Genomic DNA, 21486 nt, shown 5'->3' with positions numbered 1-21486 from the left:
TAACTGTGATCTGCTCACTTGTTACCAAAAGACTTTATTTTAAGTGTGTGTTTGACTACTGAACAAACAACAGACACTGAACAGTAGACAATAGAAATTTCACTCGGCATACAAACGTATAATGATATTCCTGAATTGACACTACATATAGTTTAAACCATTCAAATGATATTCATAATATACCGATGTTTCTTTTGAGTAAATAAGCAATTTTGTTATTTATAAGTTGCTTTGGTTAAAAGCGTCTGCTAAATGAATAAATGTAAATGTAAGTGTATAGTTCACTTTACCTGCCGCCTAAGAGCGCTTTTTTTTATCAGGTAAAATGATGAATGTTAATCGCTGTCTGGGGAAAAAAGAAATAAACAAAAAGAGATGAAAGCCGAAAAAATAAAGCCAATAAAGTATTAACTGTTTTACGCGGCAGCGGAGGCAATTCAAAATGTAGATCTTCAACAACGAAAAAAAAAGAAAACACCAAGCTTCGGAACAGCGCCATGGAATCAACATGTGGCGAAAAATATATTGCATCCGTAGTGATAAGGACTACCACTGAGAATTAACTGGAGAAGTTAAGGAAAGTTGAACATAACTACTTTCCACTCCGGGAAAGTTAAGCAGAACTACTTTCAGCTAACTACCCTGGCAACGGTGGGATTTGAACCCACGTCCCCAAAGAGACTGGAGCCTAAAATCCAACGCCTGGACCACTCAGCCACACTACCCCAGGCCGGTGTGGCGGTATACCCGTTTGTGGTAAGAAGGTGACCGGGTCATCCCACCGGACGACAATAAATCTGGCATGGGCGCGACAAATGGGCTGTTGTGAGACTCAAGTGCCTTTCGCTTAACCAGCTCTGGCGGAGACATCTAACCCTTTCCTGCTGAAGACAGAGCTAAGGCGTGGTCATTTGGACGCGATTCATCTAGGCTTAAGACCCCATGGTCCGCGGTCACACCGGTAGTGTTTGCGGAAGACCTCTTCTGCTTTGCATTTGCCAATGCGAGAGAGGCCTTTAATTGCTCAGAAGTTACCCTGGGCTCCGTTGTGACCTCGTGGACAATTACATGTCTTGCTCTTGGAGTGATCTTTGGTGGTTGACCACGCCTGGGGAGGGTAACCATGCTCGTGAATTTCCTTCGTTTGTACACAATCTGTCTGACTGTGGATTGGTGGAGTCCAAACACTTTAGAGATGTTTTTGTTTTTTTGTTTTTTTTTACTTTTCCAGCCTGATGAGCATCAACAACTCTTTTTCTGAGATCCTCACAAATGTCCTTTTTTCATACCATGATACACTTCCACAAACATGTGTTGTGAAGATCAGACTTTGATAGATCCCTGTTCTACAAATAAGACGGGGTGCTCACTCACACCTGATTGTCATCCCATTGATTGAAAACACCTGACCCTAATTTCCCCTTCAGACTAACTGCTCATGCAGACGCCAACAATGTCTGCACCATGCACGCTTCCTTTACAGAATGCGCTTAAGCAAGGTCTTTACAAGAAAAATAGGGTCCAAACCCACATGGGCTGTGCCCAGCAGATTGGCAGTTCGTCCCCTTAACCTCTTGCTGACATAGCTCACGCGTATGAAATTACATCCCAGTGTGTGGAGCGAAAAAGAGGTGTCGGTGCAGGTTCTCTGCCACTGTCGTCTGGACTGCGGAATGCTTCTGTGTTGACGGACCTCCAGAGACGCAAGAGCCTTACAGCAGCTGTGGCCAAAAAGCATTGAAATACAGCTCACGGTTGCAAAACACATAGCCACAGTGCTAGCTTTTCACATTTCTCCACCCTCTCTAGTGCTAGCTCAGGGACCTTTACAAAGCTTTCCGTTTGTAGGCCTTGTAGGTGTGAGACAGACTGCAACAAAGCCAGACATTGTTGTAAAGAGGAGGCGAAGTGACGAGCTTGCAATGAGGATGGGATTCAAACCCACTTGTGCAAAGCACACCACATTAGCAGTCCATCACCTTAACCTCTCGGCCACCTTGTCCAAGGCCCACTGCTTTTAATGAAAACTATGCAAATGAGGGATTAATGTTCGCTGACTAGACGACTGCTTCTCAAATAGATTTTAGTCAAGTCTTGAGGTATGAGCTGTGCTGTCATATAAACTGAAGGGTGACGATGCGGCGAGACGGCCCAAATGTCTCACAGAACAGGACAATTCCATAGTTGAGCTGTCGCGATGCAATCCAATCCTTGGGCGACTAGGTACCGACTACCTATTGACTGCCCATCTCAGCGAGTTAAATTTCTTTGGAAAATGTAACTTTTACCCGTGACCCTGAAAAGGATTAAGCGGTATAGAACATGGACGGATGGAAATGTAACTTTTATTCTTACCTGGATATACACAACGACTGTGGAAAAGGGGGGTATGAATTGGGACGTTCGTGAGGCAGCATGCTACATGGTGTATGGCATGAAAGCGTGGGAGAAAAACCTGCGTAAAGCCTTTGGAGACAAGACGTCTCCCACCATAAGCTAACGACCCTGGCGGGATTTGAACCCACGCCCCCAAAGAGATTGGGGCCTGAAGCCGGCGCCTTGGACCACTCGGCCACACTACCCCAGGTTGAGGTGGTGGTATACCCATTCGTGGTAAGAAGGTGACCGGGTCATCCACCGGACAACAAGAAATCTGGCATGGGCGCGACAAATGGGCTGTTGTGCGACTCCATCTCTCTCAAGGATATTCAGCTGGGCTGCCGTATTTGCGGAGAACGCGCTTAAACGACAACTCCGTCTAATATACACAAAGGCTCTTTTAAGAGTCACTTCATTGTCTCAGAAAACAGCTAATTTTATTTCTTGGACTGTTTGAATATTTAGAACGTGGTACAGAGAGAAGGGGACACATATTATTTATATATATATATATATATAGATATATATATATATAGATAGATAGATAGATAGATAGATATAGATAGATAGATATAATAAAAATGCTTTATATTTCTATCAACATGCGGGGGTATAGAAATGTTTATTATTCGTTATTAATGAGTGAACTTTATTATGATAAATATACTGCTATGTATATGACATAATGTTTGTTTGTTTTATAGATGATGATGAACAGTGCAGAAGAGCCGTGTATTGTCCTCATGTGAAAACTAGACAATGCACAGTAATAACGCCGATGAGCTGTGTCTGTGTACAGTAGCCCAAATCTGCCTTCTGTTCCAGGCGGCGTTGTGTCTTGTGCTGGATGGAGCTTGACTGCCCTCGTGTGTCCAGTTTAAATATTAGAACATGGTATGGAGAGAAAAGGACACACACACACACACACATACACACATACACACATATAGTTTGTTTTTATAGATGAGCCGTTAACTGTGGTTATGTCCGAACAATACAATGCACAGTAATGAGCTGTGTCTGTAAAATAGCCCAAACCTACCTTCAGTGCTGGATGGAGCTTGACTGCCCTCGTGTGTCCAACCTCGGGAACGGCAATTTCCCAGCAGCGGTATACTGTCATAAGTGTACATTTGTAGTTAGGCCCGAGTGGGGTAAGAAATATTACATGGTTTATATTACTGTGTCCCCTTTTTAACCCGTTCATGATCATTATTGTATACATTACAAAGATAAAGGTAATGTTCTTCCCTATTTGTGGATATTCTCGAAGTGAAATAGATGAGGCCACCTAGGGAACACTAAGTTATCTAGGAGCAGTGATGAGAATGACATGTCTAATACATTAGAAATACATTAATAATGTTATTATAATCGAAATCAAGGTGTGCACTTTAACATTATAAAATATACATACACAGCAAAATCCACAGAAACAAATCCACTCTATTGGAGTTTCATTTCAACACTTTTAAAGTGTCCGGAGGGGTCCACACTCCACAGTCATTTTAACACTTTAATAGAGTTCACATCAACTCTTTGTATCGTTGAAATTGATCATTACTCAAGTGTTAGTTTCTCAACAGCAGTGTGTAGTGTTAGAAATTAATTCTCATAGGAGTAATTCATTAAATCTCATAGTGGTAATTGCATACTATTAAATGAGTTGCCTCTAACACTATAAAGTGTTAATATGCTACTGCACAATTAAAATTACATTTAAATGATTACAAATCTAAAAGGAAAATAAAGAAAAAACCAAGTTGGTTGCTTTATAATAGTTTTCTTTTTTCAAGGGTGTTAACATTACTGACCCCTCAGGTCAAGTCTTTCTAAATATAACAATTGGGCACTATGTACTCTCTTTGATTAATCTCATTAGAGCACTGCTGGTCAAATGGCCTAAAATGTGTCAGTTCATTCACAGAGATGACAGAAAACTCATCCATTTGGTTATTTTCTATACAGTATGCATTGAAGTGGTCATCATAGAACATCATTTTTACATTGCAGGAAATAATGAAAGCACTCTCTTCATATATTATTATCTCACAGATCTTTTTGAACACAAGGAGATCATAGGTACATCCAGTGCATATGAACACACCAACCTGATACTCAGTACCATAATGTCTGACCCACTTTGTACTTGTAACACTCAAACAGGCTTCTAAATATAATGTCTGACTGAGTTCTTCCCCACCTTGCAAGTTACAGATGGTTTTTGATGTAGGACCAAATTCAAACCTTCTAAAACAATCATTTTCATAGTTAAATGCCAATTGACGTTGATGTTGCTTTACTAATGATTTAATGAGATTCTTGAAATTTTTGCAACATCTTTTGAAAATATGGTGCTTAGCTTCAAATCACATTCACCACATATGGATAAGAGGTCCGATTTTTTATGCATCTCAGATAGTGCATCATCAAGTGGTGCTTGGGAATCGACCTCTTGTCAGGAAACAATTCTTTGAATAGAGTATGGTGATCACAGATCAGATGTTTTAAGTATCATCCCATCAGTTATGGTGTAGGAAAACACTATATATATATATATATATATATATATATATATATATATATATATATATATATATATACATATATAATCTGTATCAAAAGTAGGAGAAAGTTCCAGTGATTGTTATTCCTTTCAATGACCACCAAATATCAGTGGAGTGTTGTGCAGAAGACACCATGACTGTATGGCATTCAAACCCAGGTGTTTGCCCTTATCATCCATTTTTAACCCACTTGGTTTGTTTTTACGGTCTGTGTAACCATAAGTAAAGCTCTGCATCCTGTTTAACAAGGTACTCAAAAACCAGTTTAAGTTCATACTGTACCACACTCTCTAGCAGATCATGCATGATGTCAACAGCATAGTTATCAGTACAATGGAAATACTCTAATGAATTGAGCACACATGACTTTTTGACACCATATATTGACCGCAGTTCAGGATTTTCATTTAGTGCCTTACAATGTTCAGTATGAACCTCTTTGGAACGGAAAATTAACAGAATGATCTTCAGTAAATATAGATTGAACTCCTTCCTTACTAATTAAACAAAGCCTACAGAAATTAGTTGCACTGTAAGATTCCCAGCAAGCCATTTAAAGCCAAATTATCTCCTGTTACTTGAATTACTGAGCCAAACAATGGTGGTTCAAAACAAGGAAGCTGTATGCCTTCGGTTTCTAAGATTTTCAGGTCATCAATAAGGGGCTTTAGTATCACATCAAAACCATATGTCTTAAGATCTTCCATGTAGAATAGAGCTGCAAGATGTACATTAATCAGTACAGAGTTACACTTGGGTGGAAGATTTTTTTTAGAGTAAAATAGATACAACCAAGTTTGTGGATCCCCCTCTTGGAACCTAGAGGGTTAAAAGTTTCAAAATCGTTGTAATAGAGTAGAATCTGAAAAGCGTGCTTTTGCTGTGAGAACAGTGTATGGTTTTGGAAATTACGACCCATCATTAATGTCTTTGTAAACTCCAATTCCACTCTGTTTGTCCTGTAAATGAATGAATATGGATTTCAGTGTACCCAGAATGGGTACATACATGCACTTGTCCGTTACGGGAACCTGCCTGTAGTTCTATCTCTGCGCAAATCCATTCTCACCCCAAGAACTATTTCCCATTTCTCATCATAATATTTATGTCTCCTTGACACAGTGTCTAATGCTGAAAAAGGATTACCTAATTGATCAAAACAGTGATTTATTCTTCTACAAGTGTCTGACCTTGTACTTTCAGGAGTAACAGTTTTAAGAACTGCATCTCGTGCTTGGATTTTAACATCATTAACAACTTCTTCCATTGAACAAACAATTGTTTGGACAGCACTTTCAGAAAGACCTGATGCTTGCAAATGAGCAACAATTGATCCACCCATTGAAGCTGACTTCAGTAACAACAGAACTTTGTGAAGGATGTAAAGTGGCAACAGAATTTGGGCGATCATTTGAACATTCCGCCTCATATTCTCCCTGAGTGGAAAGATCCTGATTAGTATCAATCTCTTGATCAATTGTGTGACTATGTACCTTGCTGAGGTGATTTCGGAAGCTACTATAAGCACAAAATGATAACGGGCAACCTGGCTCTCCACATTTTAAATGTAACTTTTTGCTAGGATATAAACCATGTTGAAATTTTAAATGTTGACAATGAACCAAACAAGTTCTGAGGTGTGCTTTACATACAAAACATGTGAACATCTTCAAGGCTGTTAATCTCGCTGCAGCAATCTCTCTTTAATTATTTTTTTACAGACTGGAACATTTTTAAAACACAAAACAGTTTATACTAACCATTGTAGTCCTCAGATTCAGGTTCCATTCCTGACAGCAGCTCGCCCATATTCTTAAGAGTTTTGCAGTCTGCAATGATTTTTGGCTTGAAGAATGTTGACCACTTTGCCAGGAACTTCTGAGACACTTCGTCACCAAACATCATGGAGAAATCCTGGTCGATCTATAAACAAGGTTTATACAGGTTTAAACATAACGGACATAAATGGATGAAAGGTCAAATACTAAAAATTAAGATCTGCTGTGTTATTTATGCATACATTTGGGATATAAAAGATTAGAATGTTGAATTTCTCAGTTTGGACCGGCCTGTTGGTGTTACGGTGATCATTGAACAACTCCTTTCTCTACTGTACCAGTGAACTCATTTAATAACTACAGAGAAAATTTCCTTTTCAAAACTACTTCCAAAGCTAAAGATTTTCTTACCAATCCAGATACAGCAAGGAAATGAGGGAACAAATCCAGGACTGAAGATGATGCATCCTCACCGACTATCTTCTGCCGATACTGGAAAGTCGCTCAGTCTGATCTAGGTCAGTCACTCCTAATGGTGCGTTCCACCAAAGGGGTGACACTATCAGAGTTGAATTCTAGAAAACAGTTATAACACTCCATTTTGACACCAGCTGTTTCATGGTACAGTGTGAAATCTAACAGATTAGACAACATACAGAGTTATAGCAATTCCAAGTAGAGCTAGATTGATTCTATTCATAAACACCAAAAATTTAACTCTGCTCAATTTGCTGTGTAGGAGCAGTGATGAGAATAGAAATTTATTTCTAATGTTAGTTGAAATTTCAAAGATTAAGGTAATGTATCATACATTATTACATTGCAACAAGAATGAAGTGAAGTGACTCTTAAAAGAGCCTTTGTGTATGTTAGACGGAGTTGTCATTTAAACGCGTTCTCCGCAAATATAAAAAGACAAAAAAAGCAGGGAAAAAATAGGTAACTTTGAATTTATGGGTGCAACACGTCTCAAAATAATTTGGACGGGGAAACAGAAGGCTGGAACAGTAAGTACTAAAAAGAAACAGCTGGAGGAACATTGTGCTACTAATTATGTTAACTGGCAACAGGTCATTAACATGATTGGGTATAAAAAGAGTATCTTAGAGAGGCAGAGTCTTTCAGAAGTAAAGATGGGCCTCTGTACACCAATCTGCGAAAAACTACATCTACAATTTGTGGAACAATTTCAGAATAATGCTCCTCAATGTGAAATTGTGAAGGCTATGAATATCTCATCATCTACAGCACATCATATCATGAAAAAATTCAGAGAATCTGGAGAAATCTGTGGCCCGAGTCTCTTTCCATAAATCTTAAATAAACACCTCCTTATAGATAGTTTCACCATATCAACGACTAAAAGTTTTTATTAAAGTAGTACAGCACAAATCTGTTTATTATTAGACTTTGATTATGTGGAATGTTTGCCATACAAGTCTCTGTGAATGATTTGCTATCATAGAAAAGATAACATTACAATGAGCACATTAATATAAACCTGAGATATGAATTGCAGCCTTCAGACCTTCTGACCTATCAGATTCCAGAGTGCAACAGCAGTGTGATATAATTTGTATTAAATACACTAAAATCTCTCTTGATAGTTATATGAAATTTGCAGAACATCAGTTTACTGTTACTTATTTATTAATTCATTGATTTATTTCTTTTACCTGAGTGATATTACAGTCAAGAATTTTGCCATTCTGACTTACAGGTGGCAGAAATATAGCTGAAACAAGAAGAAGAAGAAGAAGAAGAAGAAGAAGTGTGTGTTCAAAGAACAAAAAGAGAAAAAAAACATCAAATGTGTGAGGTTTGGGTTTAGCACTTGAAAATACTAGCTAACTGATGTTATAGGTTTATTAATTAGAAGTACTAGAAGTTTTTTTTAGTTTGTTTGTTTGGGAAATGTATATATGAAAAATTATTACCACAAGGTTTGTACAAGGTGCTTGAATTTGGCATTTGGAAATTTAAGTACTGGAAAACCTTGAAAATAGCCAATTTTTTTATGTAACAGTGGTTACAAAGTGCTTGAATGATAAAAAGTCAATAAATAAAAAATAACAATCACTTTAAAGAGTTTATTTTCAAAAGAACACGAATACAATCCTTTCACTCAAAATATGACTCCCTGCTGCAGCCCCTCCTCCTGCTGTTCACTCATTCATTTTAACAGGGACAGCTTCGGTCCACTTCTCAGACGCCTTTAGCAACTTTTTTTTTTTTTTTTTTAAGCATCTAGCGACATATCTAGCGACTTTTCGGACAAACCTTCGCTACTTTCCGTAGAAGAGAATGGCCAGTACTGCCCGGCGAGTGCAAGGTCCTGCTTTCAGAAACAGAAAAAATGTCCAGAATGTCTCAGAAACACTTCAGCCTATGATTAGCCATGGATTCCTGGGAGGACACTGTAGCAGTCTCTGAGGATTTCTTCTTATCACTCCACTGTAAAAAACAAACAAACAAACAAAACAAAACAAACAAACAAACAAACAAAAAAAAACCCAAACCACTAAATGCTGCCTTCATCTTCTTTTAATTTGATTGTCAGTGCTCAACTCAAACCAACAGCAGAATTATTAGAACTATCGGGAATGATTATGTCTAAAATCAACCACTGATTTTATCCCACTTGTTTGTTTCTAGATTGTATGATTTATTTAGCCAAATCTAAACTCACCTATCCATTTGTGTAACTGGATACTCAGGATAATGGAATTTCACTCTGATTTCCATCCACCCCCTTCCATTTTCTAACACTATTTGCACTATTTACAAGGTACTTGTAATTGTACCTTGACTATGTAAGTATTTTTTTTCTTTCTTTCTGAATATGACTTTTTGTAAGATTGTAAATTTTGTATAAATTCAATAAAATTCATTTTAAAAAAAAGCAAGGGTGGTAAGGGACTCGGCAAAGGAGGCGCGTGGAGGTGTTCGCGTCGTTCGGTGTTAGAGCGTTTAACCGCCGAAGCCGTACAGGGTGCGTCCCTGGCGTTTCAGGGCGTACACCACATCCATGGCGGTCACGGTCTTTCTCTTGGCATGCTCGGTGTAGGTGACGGCGTCGCGGATCACGTTCTCCAGGAACACCTTCAACACACCGCGAGTCTCTTCATAGATCAGACCAGAAATACGCTTTACACCGCCACGGCGAGCCAGACGGCGAATAGCCGGCTTGGTGATCCCCTGGATGTTATCGCGAAGCACCTTGCGGTGACGCTTAGCGCCTCCTTTGCCGAGTCCCTTACCACCCTATATGACAAAGTCATATTCAGAAAGAAAGAAAAAAAAAATACCTACATAGTCAAGGTACAATTACACGCAAATAGTGTCCCACACTGAAGAGTCTTTAAACCAAGATGTGCTGCTTTTTAGTCTTCTTAGTTCTTTTTGAATGTCTTTGAGAACAACATCACTGGATATAAACGTTTGATTTATAGTCATTTTGGCTCTTGTTTTCCAGAGTTTAGATTTAGTCAAACATATTATGAACCAAATGAAGTCATGCTTGGTCTTGCTACAATTTTCTTTAAAAATGCCATAGAAAATTGAGTTCATATTTATTTCTATATTAAGACCAATGGTTTTTAATTTAGCCCATGTTTCTTTAGAGCGATAACACTCTAACAGGAAATGTTCAAGTGTTTCCTCTTCATTACAGTTAGGCATCGGGCATTTACTGGTTTTTACAAAACAGCTCCATTTTACAACCGCTCTTACTGGGAGCCTTCTTACAGCGACTAACCAAGTTGTATCTCTCAGGTGTTCAGATAGGATTTTATTCTGTAAATTTTGGAGACATTCTTTGTTTTGGTCTTCCTCCAAATTTCTGAAAGCCACAGGGTTACTATAAATTCGATGAACAATTAAAATATATATTTCTTTGCTCGAGTCTTCCACCCAATCGATGTTTAGACCTTTAAATTTGTTAGTGAAGTCGGAAAACATCAGCTTATAATACGGAATTCCTTTCCTCGATGGACCTTTTTTAGATTTCAAGTTGGAGATGTTCCCTATCCATTCTGTTTGCCTGCCAATACCACTCATGATGATTTTGCAATTACATATTACTCATACTAAGTCTCCCTCATGTTTATTTCATGTCATTTTTATCCACAACACACTACACTACATTATGCATTATGCACAACAGATTTGAAGTCTTGGCTGACTCTGGACCAATAAGGGAACCTGCAAATGTAAGTGAAAACCAAATTCAAGGTGTCTCAAATCAAAAACTGCTGTAGATTTAACACTGACAAAATATTTCAAATTGTTACAGGCTCTACATCATTCAGAAATTCTGGCGGCCACAACACCGGCTAATCCTTATCCAGCAAGTGTGTTCAGACAGGTCACAAAATCTTTCATTAAACCATCTCCAAACCAGTCAACACTGGAAAAGGTCAATCAAAACACAGCACAGTGGATGGACAATAATATAGAGATCTTAAAAGAACACTACAATGAAGTAATAGCAACCATTTTGTCTGAAATAAGAGAATTGGACATCCAGGCTTTCAACAGAGCAGTAACCTGGAGCAAAACAAGATATAGAAAGAAATTCACAGCGAGTTCAGCACAGACCCTGAAATCAATGTTAACAGAAATGCCAAAAAAGTCACTCACCCCATTGGCTGAATCCTTCAATGACCCTGAATCGTTTCCACCTCTTAAACCGAGTACGCAACCTGTTATGGGTTCCTATGTGGGGACCGTAAGGGAAAATAGGGCGTTCGGTAGAGAGAGGAAAGCCAGACTTTCGTTAACCCCAACACAGGCTGGCCCTAAAGGAAAAAGGGGAGAAAGGAACTTAAAACAACATGCAGAACAAACAGTAGAAGTGCCTATGGTCACAGATTTAACTAAGGAACTACAAATAATAATGGAAGAGAAACCAGTTAGTTTACCATCAACCTCTACTCTACTGAGGGAGGACCTGGAGAGCAGGAAACAAACCAAGCAGCTTGAACCATACAGCAATGTAGTGCGTTAGGAAAGTGGTTTCAATGGTATGAAGTCCTGCTGGAGGAACTTGCAATCAGAGATGTTCCATCACATCTGTGGAATTGTGATGTATTTGGCCTACAAGATCAGTTTTACTCTACCCGTGTGGTTGGGGAGGTGGGTAAACCCTGTGTAGAGGTTACTGCTGGGGAGAAAGGAGAGACCACGACAGTCCTTCAGCATTCAATGCAGCGGGAACATTTAGGGTGTGCTGCTGTCAGTGCATCTCATTGTACCACGAGAGCTGTGGAGAAGATGTGCTTTCTATTAAATGAAATATATTTACAGTGTTGCTGCTATGGCACACTGAACACAATAGTGTCAATTTACTGTTAAAATTAAAATGATTTCAGTCGAAATTACCTGTTATCTTTTTATATTGGCTCATGTTAACTGAACAGCCGGCCCAATTTGCCTGAACGTTGTGTTGTGGCTCAAGAGGGTTCCTGCTGATACTCTAACCCTCATAATTTTAAAACAATGATACTTTTTCATATTTTTAAAAGAAATTTATATTGAAGAGGCCCATGCTAATTTATAAAAATATCATTAGAGATCATGATTTGATGAGATGATGAGACATGATAGCTTATTTGATGGTATTATAAATCATTTTCCAAAAAGTGGCCCATGTTAGCTGACTTCACCCTAGCCATATGGAAAAGTACCTCATGTACACAGTTAAATATGGTGGTGGATCTTTAATGTTTTGGGACTGTTTTTCTGCCAGAGGACCTGGACATATTGTTAGGATACATGGCATCATTGACTCTACCAAATATCAACAGATATTAAATAAAATCCTGACTGCTTCTGCAAGAAAGATTCAAATGGGCCGTGGTTGGATCTTCCAGCAGGACAGTGATCCAAAACATACATCAAAATCAACACATTTGGTTTACTGACCACAAAATCAAGATCCTGCCATGACCATCCGATGTGTTGACTCTTTCAAGTCATTTAACACTAATGAGCAGTATTAAAAATATTAACATGGATATCTGAGTCTGATAATAAAATTAACTTCTACTTACAGTCAAATTTTGTAGTGTTTAGGACATTTAACACTCTTCCGTCCAAAAGAAACCAAAAGGGGGTACAAACTTTTACACTCAACTGTATTTTGGTTGAAATTGCACTAATAGAACAACTGAATTATACTGTACTGTATTATTAAAAAACATAGGATCTAATTTACTGTCACTATATACACTTTAAATACACTTTACCTGGCTGCTATCACTATAACTGCTATGATCATATTTGGTATAAGCTAATTTGCTGAATACTCAGTCAAAGCATGTTATGTTTACATTTATACCATTTTTCCATTATCGCACTACCTGTTATATGTTAAAGATTTAACAGACCTGTGTGGACACATTTTTATTAATTATCTGTTTAAAAAAACATTCTTAGATTTCAGTGTTTGTTTGTGCTCACATAGTCCTATTGAACACAGCATACCACCATCTAACATACCGCATGGTTATATCTAGAGATATAGAGATAGCTCTTTAACATTTTACACTGGGTCAAAAAAAGTCAAATCATTTATATTTATATATTTGCACTAGAGCAACAACTAATCGATAAAATGGATAATAATCGATGATGAAAATTATTGTAATGAATCTCATTATGGATTAGATGGTCGGCATTACGTTACTTCTGTTCAGAAAACACGCTTCGGGGAGTAAATACTAAAGTTGTGTCCCAAATGAAGTACTGTACACTTACACTAGGCACTGTATACTCTACTGTCTGTATACTCTACTGTGTGGATTTTAGAAAGGTAAAATCATCTCAAATGTATCACTAGCGATTTTTTTACTAACCGGTAGTATAAGTCACGATGACGCATGACGTCATACGTACGCTAGCATTAGCAGACACTCAGAGTCACCGACACTGACTTTCTCCAGTTTACTCTCTGTCAGCGTTACCTATTATTCCCATGATGTCAGTCTCCATCAGATGGAGGAGAAATCATCACGTGACTGAGGAAGAAAATCAGAAATGCAGGGAGCATTTTATATTAAACACCGCGGAGCACAAAGTTATGTTTATATCCGATGTGTGTAAGGGTCAGGGGAAACTGGTGCACGCTGCTTAAAAGGTTTAGTTTAATGTAAGTTTATTGTCATTATATGCTGTATCTGCGCGCTTACAGTTTTAAATTCTGTTGTTTATTATAACGGAAGTGATGTGTTATTAACGAGGCCGCGTTGCGATCACGCGCGGTGTAGACGCGCTGATACAGAGTGTAGCGTGAGTAAGATCTGTAATGTCTATTCAAACACAAAATTTTATATAATTTATTTTATAGTATTTATGCATTATTTTCATGGCTGCGCAAAAAGCACTGAATTAAACTACAGTCCTAATTAATAATATATATTCTGCTGTGTGTGTGTGTGTGTGTTTGAATTGGGTTCTTTTCTGTTTTGGACAAACACTTGTGTAAAGTTTTAGTCTGAAGTAACACTCAGTTTGTGGATTTTATTTCAAGTAAGAAGAAATGGTACTGAACATTTGCCCCGCTACATCCGATTATTCGAAAAAATAATCGGCCAACTAATGGATTATGAAAATAATGGTTAGTTGCAGCCCTAATAATTATTAATAATGAATCATCCCCACTCCTTCCTCCAAGTGGATTTACCATATATTGTGTATGAGTATGGTTCATGTAGACCAGTTTACCTCACAGCTCCATGTTCCCTGATTCGATCCTGAGCTCAGGATACTGTTTATGTGGAACTGCAGTTTCTCCCTGCGTCTGTGCAGGATTCCTCCAGGTTTTCTCCCACCACACAGACCTACTGGTTGGTGGATCTCCTATGCTATCTTGCCCCAGGGTGTGAATGAGTCTGTGATTCTGTGTCTGTGTGTGTGTCCGTGGTCTCCTGTGATGGACTGATGTAAGATATATTCTTGCCTCTTGCCCATTAATCCTGGATAAACTCTGGATCCTCCTCAATCCTGAGCAGGATGAAGTGGTTACTGATGATAAATAAATGAGCAAAGTTGACAAATTGCATCTGCTTTTTACTTGTATCTACTCTATGGGTCAATATCGTACACTCATATAATTGTCAAATTATTAGAAATCAGTGGCTTCAATATGTGAAGGGGAAAATATTGTTAACATAAAATGATATCTAATTCCTTTAATGCAAATAGGTTGAGTACAAAGCCACCTACTAAGCCACTGCAGTGGAACTTAATGGTGGCCACACAAAATATTGACACTTTGGGCCCAATTTGGACATTTACACTTAGTGGTGTACTCACTTTTGTTGCCAGCAGTTTAGGCATTAATGGCTGTGTGTTGAGTTATTTCGAGGTGACAGCAAATTTACACTGTTACACAAGCTGTACACTCACTACTTTATGTTGTAGCAAAGTGTCATTTCTTCAGTGCTGTCACATGAAAAGATATAATCAAATATTTACAAAAATGTGAGGGGTGTACTCACTTTTGTGAGATACTGTATTTCTCATGGATTCATAGGGGTGCTAATAATTGTCACTCTTGACCTCATACTAACATACGGACTAAGAATAGAAAAAATTATCATTTTTCCGCAGTCTGAAGTTGTCTCAGACCATTATCTTATCTCGTTCATAATACGAATTGATCATAATATTTCCACCTCGCCTCGCTACCGCGTAAAACGTACCTACACATCAGCTACTGCACCGAGCTTCATAAATAACCTCGCAGAAACATCAATTAGATTTGGATCACCGTCAGATCCCATAGAACTCGATCAGGCGACTGAAAGCTTGGAGTCAACACTCTGCTACACGCTAGATAGAGTGGCTCCACTCAAAAGGAAAATAATTAGAGAAAAAAAATTAGCACCCTGGTATAACGATCAAACGCGAACCTTAAAACAGACCACACGACAATTAGAACGTAAACGGCGTCAAACCAAACTGGTGATATTTCAAACAGCATGGAAGGAGAGCCTACTGAAATATAGAAAATCTCTTGGCGATGGTAGAAAAATCTATTTCTCCACCTTAATAGGAGACAACAAAAACAATTCTAGATTCCTTTTCAACACAGTAGCAAAATTAACTAGGAATAAAACCACTACAGAGAGAAACACTCAATCATTACATAGCAGTGAAGATTTCATGGAATTTTTCATTGATAAGGTTGAAAATATTAGACGTGAAATACAGGCCATTAAATTAAAACCGGACAGTACTGTAACAAACCCATTACATGACAATGTAGCAATATCAGATCAATGTTTAGAGTGCTTTGCTCCACTTAGAGAGACTGAACTAGCTTCATTAATCTCTTCAGCCAATTCATCAACTTGCATACTAGATCCCGTACCTACATGTTTGTTTAAACAGTTTGTCCAGGAGTAATTGAACCACTTCTAAATATAATCAATTCTTCCCTAAGCACTGGCTATGTACCTAAATCACTTAAATTAGCAGTTATTAAACCCTTGATTAAAAAACCTGATCTTGACCTGTCTCAATTGTCCAGCTATAGACCAATGTCAAATCTCCCCTTTACCTCTAAGATTTTAGAAAAGGTTGTAGCAAAGCAGTTATGCTCGTACTTAGATAGGAATAACATTCATGAAATGTATCAGTCAGGATTTAGACCTCATCATAGCACAGAGACAGCATTAGTTAAAGTAGTAAATGACCTTCTACTGACCTACGATCAGGGTTGTGTCTCTCTGCTTGTGTTACTCGAACTTAGTGCAGCTTTTGATACTATAGATCACACTATTACCTTGATAGATTAGAAAATGTTGTTGGTATTAAGGGAACAGTCCTCTCCTGGCTCAGGTCTTATCTGACCGATCGTTATCAGTTCGTAGATGTAAATGGTGATTTCTCCATGCGTACTGAGATTACTTTTGGAGTTCCGCAGGGTTCTGTTTTAGGCCCACTGCTTTTTACTTTATATATGCTACCCCTAGGTCGAATTATTCGTAAACATGAAATTAGCTTCCACTGTTATGCTGATGATACACAGTTGTATGTTTCAGCGAAGCCAGAGGACAGACAGAAGCTTAGTAAAGTTGAGGAATGTGTAAAGGACATTAGACGTTGGATGTTAACTAACTTCCTTCTACTTAATTCTGATAAAACAGAAATACTTTTATTAGGCCCACGTGTAGCTAGAAGTAATCTTTCTGATCACATGGTTACTCTGGATGGTCTTTCTATTTCATCATGTGCAGCAGTTAAAGACCTTGGAGTGATTATTGACTCCAGTCTATCATTTGATGCTCATGTAGATAATATTACTAGGATAGCTTTCTTTCATCTCAGAAATATTTCTAAGATAAGAAATATATTGTCACTACATGATGCAGAAATACTTATATAATTCATATAATAATAATTCATGCATTCGTCATGCATTCGTCACCTCTAGATTAGATTACTGTAATGCCTTACTGTCTGGATGTTCCAGTAGGAATATAAATAAGCTCCAGTTAGTCCAGAATGCAGCTGCTAGAGTCCTAACTAGAACTAGAATTTACGACCATATCACACCGATATTATCAATACTGCATTGGCTCCCAGTAAAATCTCGCATTAACTATAAAATACTATTATTAACCTATAAAGCACTAAATGGTCTCGCGCCACAATATCTAAGCGACCTTTTGGTTTTATATGATCCGACACGCCTACTTAGATCAAAAGGTGCAGGCTATTTGACGGTACCTCGAATAGTGAAGGCTACAGCAGGGGGAAGAGCTTTCTCTTATAGAGCCCCACAGTTATGGAACAGTCTTCCTATTAGTGTTCGGGACTCAGACACAGTCTCAGTGTTTAAGTCTAGGCTTAAAACGTATTTGTTTACTCAAGCCTACCCTGACTAGATTCTGTTCTACTAGTTCGCAGTCATAATTATCTTTTTTCTCCCTCTCTCCTTTCACCGAGCCCCACACGAATTTATGGAGATACTAGAGATCCAGATCCTTTCTGCCTCTGGATGGAGCTCAAATCTTCTTTAATTCCAGACTGCTGGGATTACGGCTGCTCCTAACGCCATACAGACTTCATATAAATCCATAATGAACTGTTTCACACTATCTGTTGTTACCCAGATGAGGATGGGTTCCCTTCTGAGTCGGGTTCCCCTCAAGGTTTCTTCCTCTTAAAACATCTTAGGGAGTTTTTCCTTGCCACCGTCGCCACTCAGTGGCTTGCTCAGTTGGGATAAATTTACACCTTTGCATCTATATACCATGTTGATATTTCTGTAAAGCAGCTTTGAGACAATGTCTATTGTAAAAAGCGCTATACAAAAAAAAAAATAAATAAATAAATTGTTGTGCACCCATGTAACATTTTTTAATAAACCTGTTTGCAATTGTTTATCCATGAGAGCAGAGTATTTTTGTGAATTTTTTGAACAAAAGATTTTGTTCTTTGCTCATATTTACCAAGGGTGCCAATATTAGTGGAGGACACTGTACATGCTGTCACTCTCGGGTGGAAACCTCACATGACAAACTGTTACTTTTCAGGAAAAAAAAAACCTGTATGTTGTGCAGTGAACTGTTACAGTTGGAAGTGTGGCTGTACATAAAAAAAAATGTTTAAATGACATTAATGTTAGATTAAAAAAGCCTTTACAGACTTGGTGTTTACTGATGAAAGAAAACGCTGTATTTGTTCAAAGCAACCAGTTCTTTATGTACCTTCAAGATCACTGTTTACGTTCAGCTCTGCTGTGTGGCACATCAATCCTTCAACATGTAGGTGGGGTGGAGTTATGAGGCTTTACCAAAAGTTTTAGAGATTGAGATTTAGTCACAAACACTTTTTAATACTTTTCATTGGTTAAATATTTGTGAAACCCACAGTTAAATGTAAAGGGTGACCAATAGCATTGTTTTATAAAGAACTTAAAGAAGGAAAAATGATCAAATCTGGAGATACTAGGTTTCCATGTGACAGTGACATTATACAGATGGGTGAGAAATTAAAGGGAAAATTAACAGTACCTTAATAAACAGTGTTAAGCCACCATGTGTTCCCAGGACAGCTTCAATGTGCCTTGGCATTGATTCTAGAAGTCTCTGGAATTGTACTGCTGGAATGGCACACTATTGTTCCAAAAGATCATCATTTGCTGTCTTGATAATGATGAAGACATCACATAGACATAACACATTGGTCTAAAATCTCCCATAGATGTTCAACTGGGTTGAGATCAGGTTAGGCCATGACATATCCTTCACATCATTAACCATTCATTGACCCCTTGTGCCCTATGGATGGTGCATTGTCCGTTTGTAACAGGATAGAAATGCTTCATCATAGGAAAAAAGGTGATCATTCAAAACCACTTCATATTGATGTGCAGTGACCATTTCCTTTAAGGGGATAAGTGGACCCAAACCATGCCAGAAAAATGCCCTCACCCCTAACTCCTTTCTTAAGGGTGTTCCTTTAATTTGCCACCTATCTGTACAACAATTATGAAAAACATGGCTTCATTTTTATTCAATAGATATTTATAAATTAATGTGTAAAACTAAATCCAGTGACTGTCCTAAACATCTGGGGACCTAATGCAAAACTTTATGAAGGTGCCCCTGTCACTGTGCTCATATAATAATTTTATTTATTTATTTTTACAAATCGCACAAGATCTGGTCTGTTAGTCACACCAGTTCATGTGTGTGTGCATAAGTTTGTATGTATGAGTTGACAGCAATTTGATTGACAGCAGTGGTTCTTGAGGCACAGTTGTTCAAAATAAGGAGATCTACAATTTGATATAAAGAATTTGTGTTTGTGGGAAACATCACATGATATAAAATCCACACACAAAACAAAATGTGATGGTGCCTCCCAGTGACCGTTTGGGTTCAAATTGAGCACAGACCTCTGGGGTCAAGAGTCAAACCGGTCCACTGAGTTTTGTTACGATTGGCCTCTCTAAACCTTGTCTAATCACTGATTATATTAATCTATCATGAATAGATTTATTTATTATAAATATAGAAATTTGCCCCGCTGCTTTGTTTACAGGTGCAGAGAGAACCATGTGTTTGAAATTCAGCTTGGACCTCGTACACAAATTGCTGAAGTCTGATACGCTACAGGTTTGTTACCACAGGAATAAGATGCTTTATAAAATAAATCTATATATGTATGAGTTTTTATTTTAATTCTTTTATAGATGAATCTTTAGTGTTTTGTTTATAAACAAATTTTACAATGATGTCTTTCCTTCCCATCACTATTGACCAAACTGTTTTTCCACTTATCTTGGTTAAGCCTTAAAGTCATGTCATTTCCATGAATACAGGTTTGTCTTAGTTTTATTCTGCGCTTTAATATAACTGGTCGCTGCTTTGTTTTTTCTTTTGCAGTCCTGTTGCATTTACAGAGAGGCTCTTTTGTTGACTAACAACTATTACAAAAATATTAGGCATCATTTTATATTTTCTATACAGTGTATATATTTAATACAGCATAAATGACTCTACTTTATGATCTATTGAATGCACTTGTTTATGGATTTGTTTCGTGTGTGTGTGTGTGTGTGTGTATGTGTGTGTGTGTGTGTAGGAGGAGCTACAGACGAGGGGAGAGAGCTTCACCTCGAAGCTGCAGTATCAGCGGTCAGCCACAGAGAACGTGTTCATGACTTTTCAGCTGGACTGCCCCAAGCTGCTGAAGCTCACGGGACTGCCCGGCCGTCTCATCGTGTCTCTGTTCGAGCACAGCTCAGTGGTGGAGCACGTGAAGAGTCCTGCTGGACAGACCTCCCCTGGTGAGAGTAAATCTGACCATGCAGACCCTAAGCACCAATACTCAAGCAATCACGCACCATTTTGATTGCAACTTGAATATTTATTAAGATGTACAATGGCCTCTTTTTTTAATGGTTATACTCATGAAACAGTGTGGACTCATGAAAGGTTAGGGTTGATGTACTGATGTTGCTGGTCATTTAGAATCACGATGTGCCTAAATGTCAGCAAGCGAGGCACGGTTCTGGAAAGTCTGGAGAAAGTATGGAAATTTTTTTCATGGTGTAGATCAAGATGTGAATATTTTGCTGTCAAACTCGGAGCACTGAAGCTTTACATTTCCTTATTGTCTGTTCAAATGCAGCCTCCGTAAGTAATGTAAGAATCGAATAATTGCTCAAGCCAAAAAAAAAGTTTCCTATTTCATTGAGAACCATGCAGCCCTTAGTAGAGCTCGGCTGCGTCCCTTGCAGGAGCGGCTGAGAACTGTCCGATGTCATTATGCAGCACGAGAGTGACCTCTAGAGGAGAAATAAAAACTCATTCTTGTTATTTGAAGTGTTTTTTAATTCATTTTGGACATCTCTATTTTTATTTGTTATTTGGAGTGTGAAGGGAAATTCTCTTATCATGTACTCTTATATTATGAATTGCTATCAAATACCTATGATGAATGTATTCGTTTAATTACCTTGTATTCATTTAATAACCTCTTTAAATAAGCTGATCAACTGCTATCCTTGGTTATATTATGTATTTCCATGTCAACATGACACAGGACTTATTTTGTATTATGACTATGTGCTGTGTGTTTTGTTTAAATCTGTCTGACACCTGGACCAGTAGAAACGCACTGCTTCTTATCAATGTGTATAAATACTTTTGTTTTGCTTGAAATAAACCAGAAGTCTCTGTGAACATTCATGTGTGTCAGTGTTTGTGTGTGTGTGTGTTCATTTGGACTCTCCAGGCCTG

The 21486-nt window shown here is 38.1% G+C and overlaps 2 protein-coding genes and 1 long non-coding RNA gene across 3 annotated transcripts; 1 reads left to right on the top strand and 2 right to left on the bottom strand.

Moving 5' to 3' along the window:
• Positions 1-9504: 9504 nt before the first annotated feature.
• Positions 9505-11926, bottom strand: LOC128604642 (histone H4-like). Its single transcript, XM_053619766.1, has 2 exons — positions 11840-11926; positions 9505-9988 (listed from the first exon to the last, which is right to left on the bottom strand). Exons 1-2 carry the CDS (start codon positions 11924-11926, stop codon positions 9695-9697), a joined length of 381 nt encoding a protein of 126 aa, XP_053475741.1. The 3' UTR covers positions 9505-9694.
• Positions 11927-14627: 2701 nt separating this feature from the next.
• On the bottom strand, positions 14628-18518 carry LOC128604641 (uncharacterized). The gene is made up of 2 exons (XR_008385226.1): positions 18445-18518; positions 14628-14749 (listed from the first exon to the last, which is right to left on the bottom strand). It is a non-coding gene; the product is annotated as an uncharacterized LOC128604641 (long non-coding RNA).
• Positions 18422-21122, top strand: LOC128604640 (kinetochore-associated protein 1-like). Its single transcript, XM_053619765.1, has 2 exons — positions 18422-19857; positions 20327-21122. The coding sequence occupies exons 1-2, from the start codon at positions 19798-19800 to the stop codon at positions 20594-20596; spliced, it is 330 nt and encodes a 109-aa protein (XP_053475740.1). The 5' UTR covers positions 18422-19797; the 3' UTR covers positions 20597-21122.
• Positions 21123-21486: the final 364 nt, after the last annotated feature.

This window comes from Ictalurus furcatus, unplaced genomic scaffold (genome assembly GCF_023375685.1).
Source record: "Ictalurus furcatus strain D&B unplaced genomic scaffold, Billie_1.0 ctg6, whole genome shotgun sequence".
Taxonomy (NCBI): domain Eukaryota; kingdom Metazoa; phylum Chordata; class Actinopteri; order Siluriformes; family Ictaluridae; genus Ictalurus; species Ictalurus furcatus.
This window is presented reverse-complemented; position numbering and strand designations above follow the sequence as displayed.

What these genes read in the sequence shown, in the direction of transcription:
- LOC128604642 (XM_053619766.1), bottom strand. Translation starts at nt 11,926, where the DNA reads ATGCTGAAGGACTGTCGTGGTCTCTCCTTTCTCCCCAGCAGTAACCTC. An exon ending in TCCCCAACCACACGGGTAGA is followed by an intron (nt 9,989 to 11,839) that starts GTAAAACTGATC and finishes TTTGTCATATAG; the next exon opens with GGTGGTAAGGGACTCGGCAA.
- LOC128604640 (XM_053619765.1), top strand. Translation starts at nt 19,798, where the DNA reads ATGTGTTTGAAATTCAGCTTGGACCTCGTACACAAATTGCTGAAGTCT. An exon ending in TGAAGTCTGATACGCTACAG is followed by an intron (nt 19,858 to 20,326) that starts GTTTGTTACCAC and finishes GTGTGTGTGTAG; the next exon opens with GAGGAGCTACAGACGAGGGG.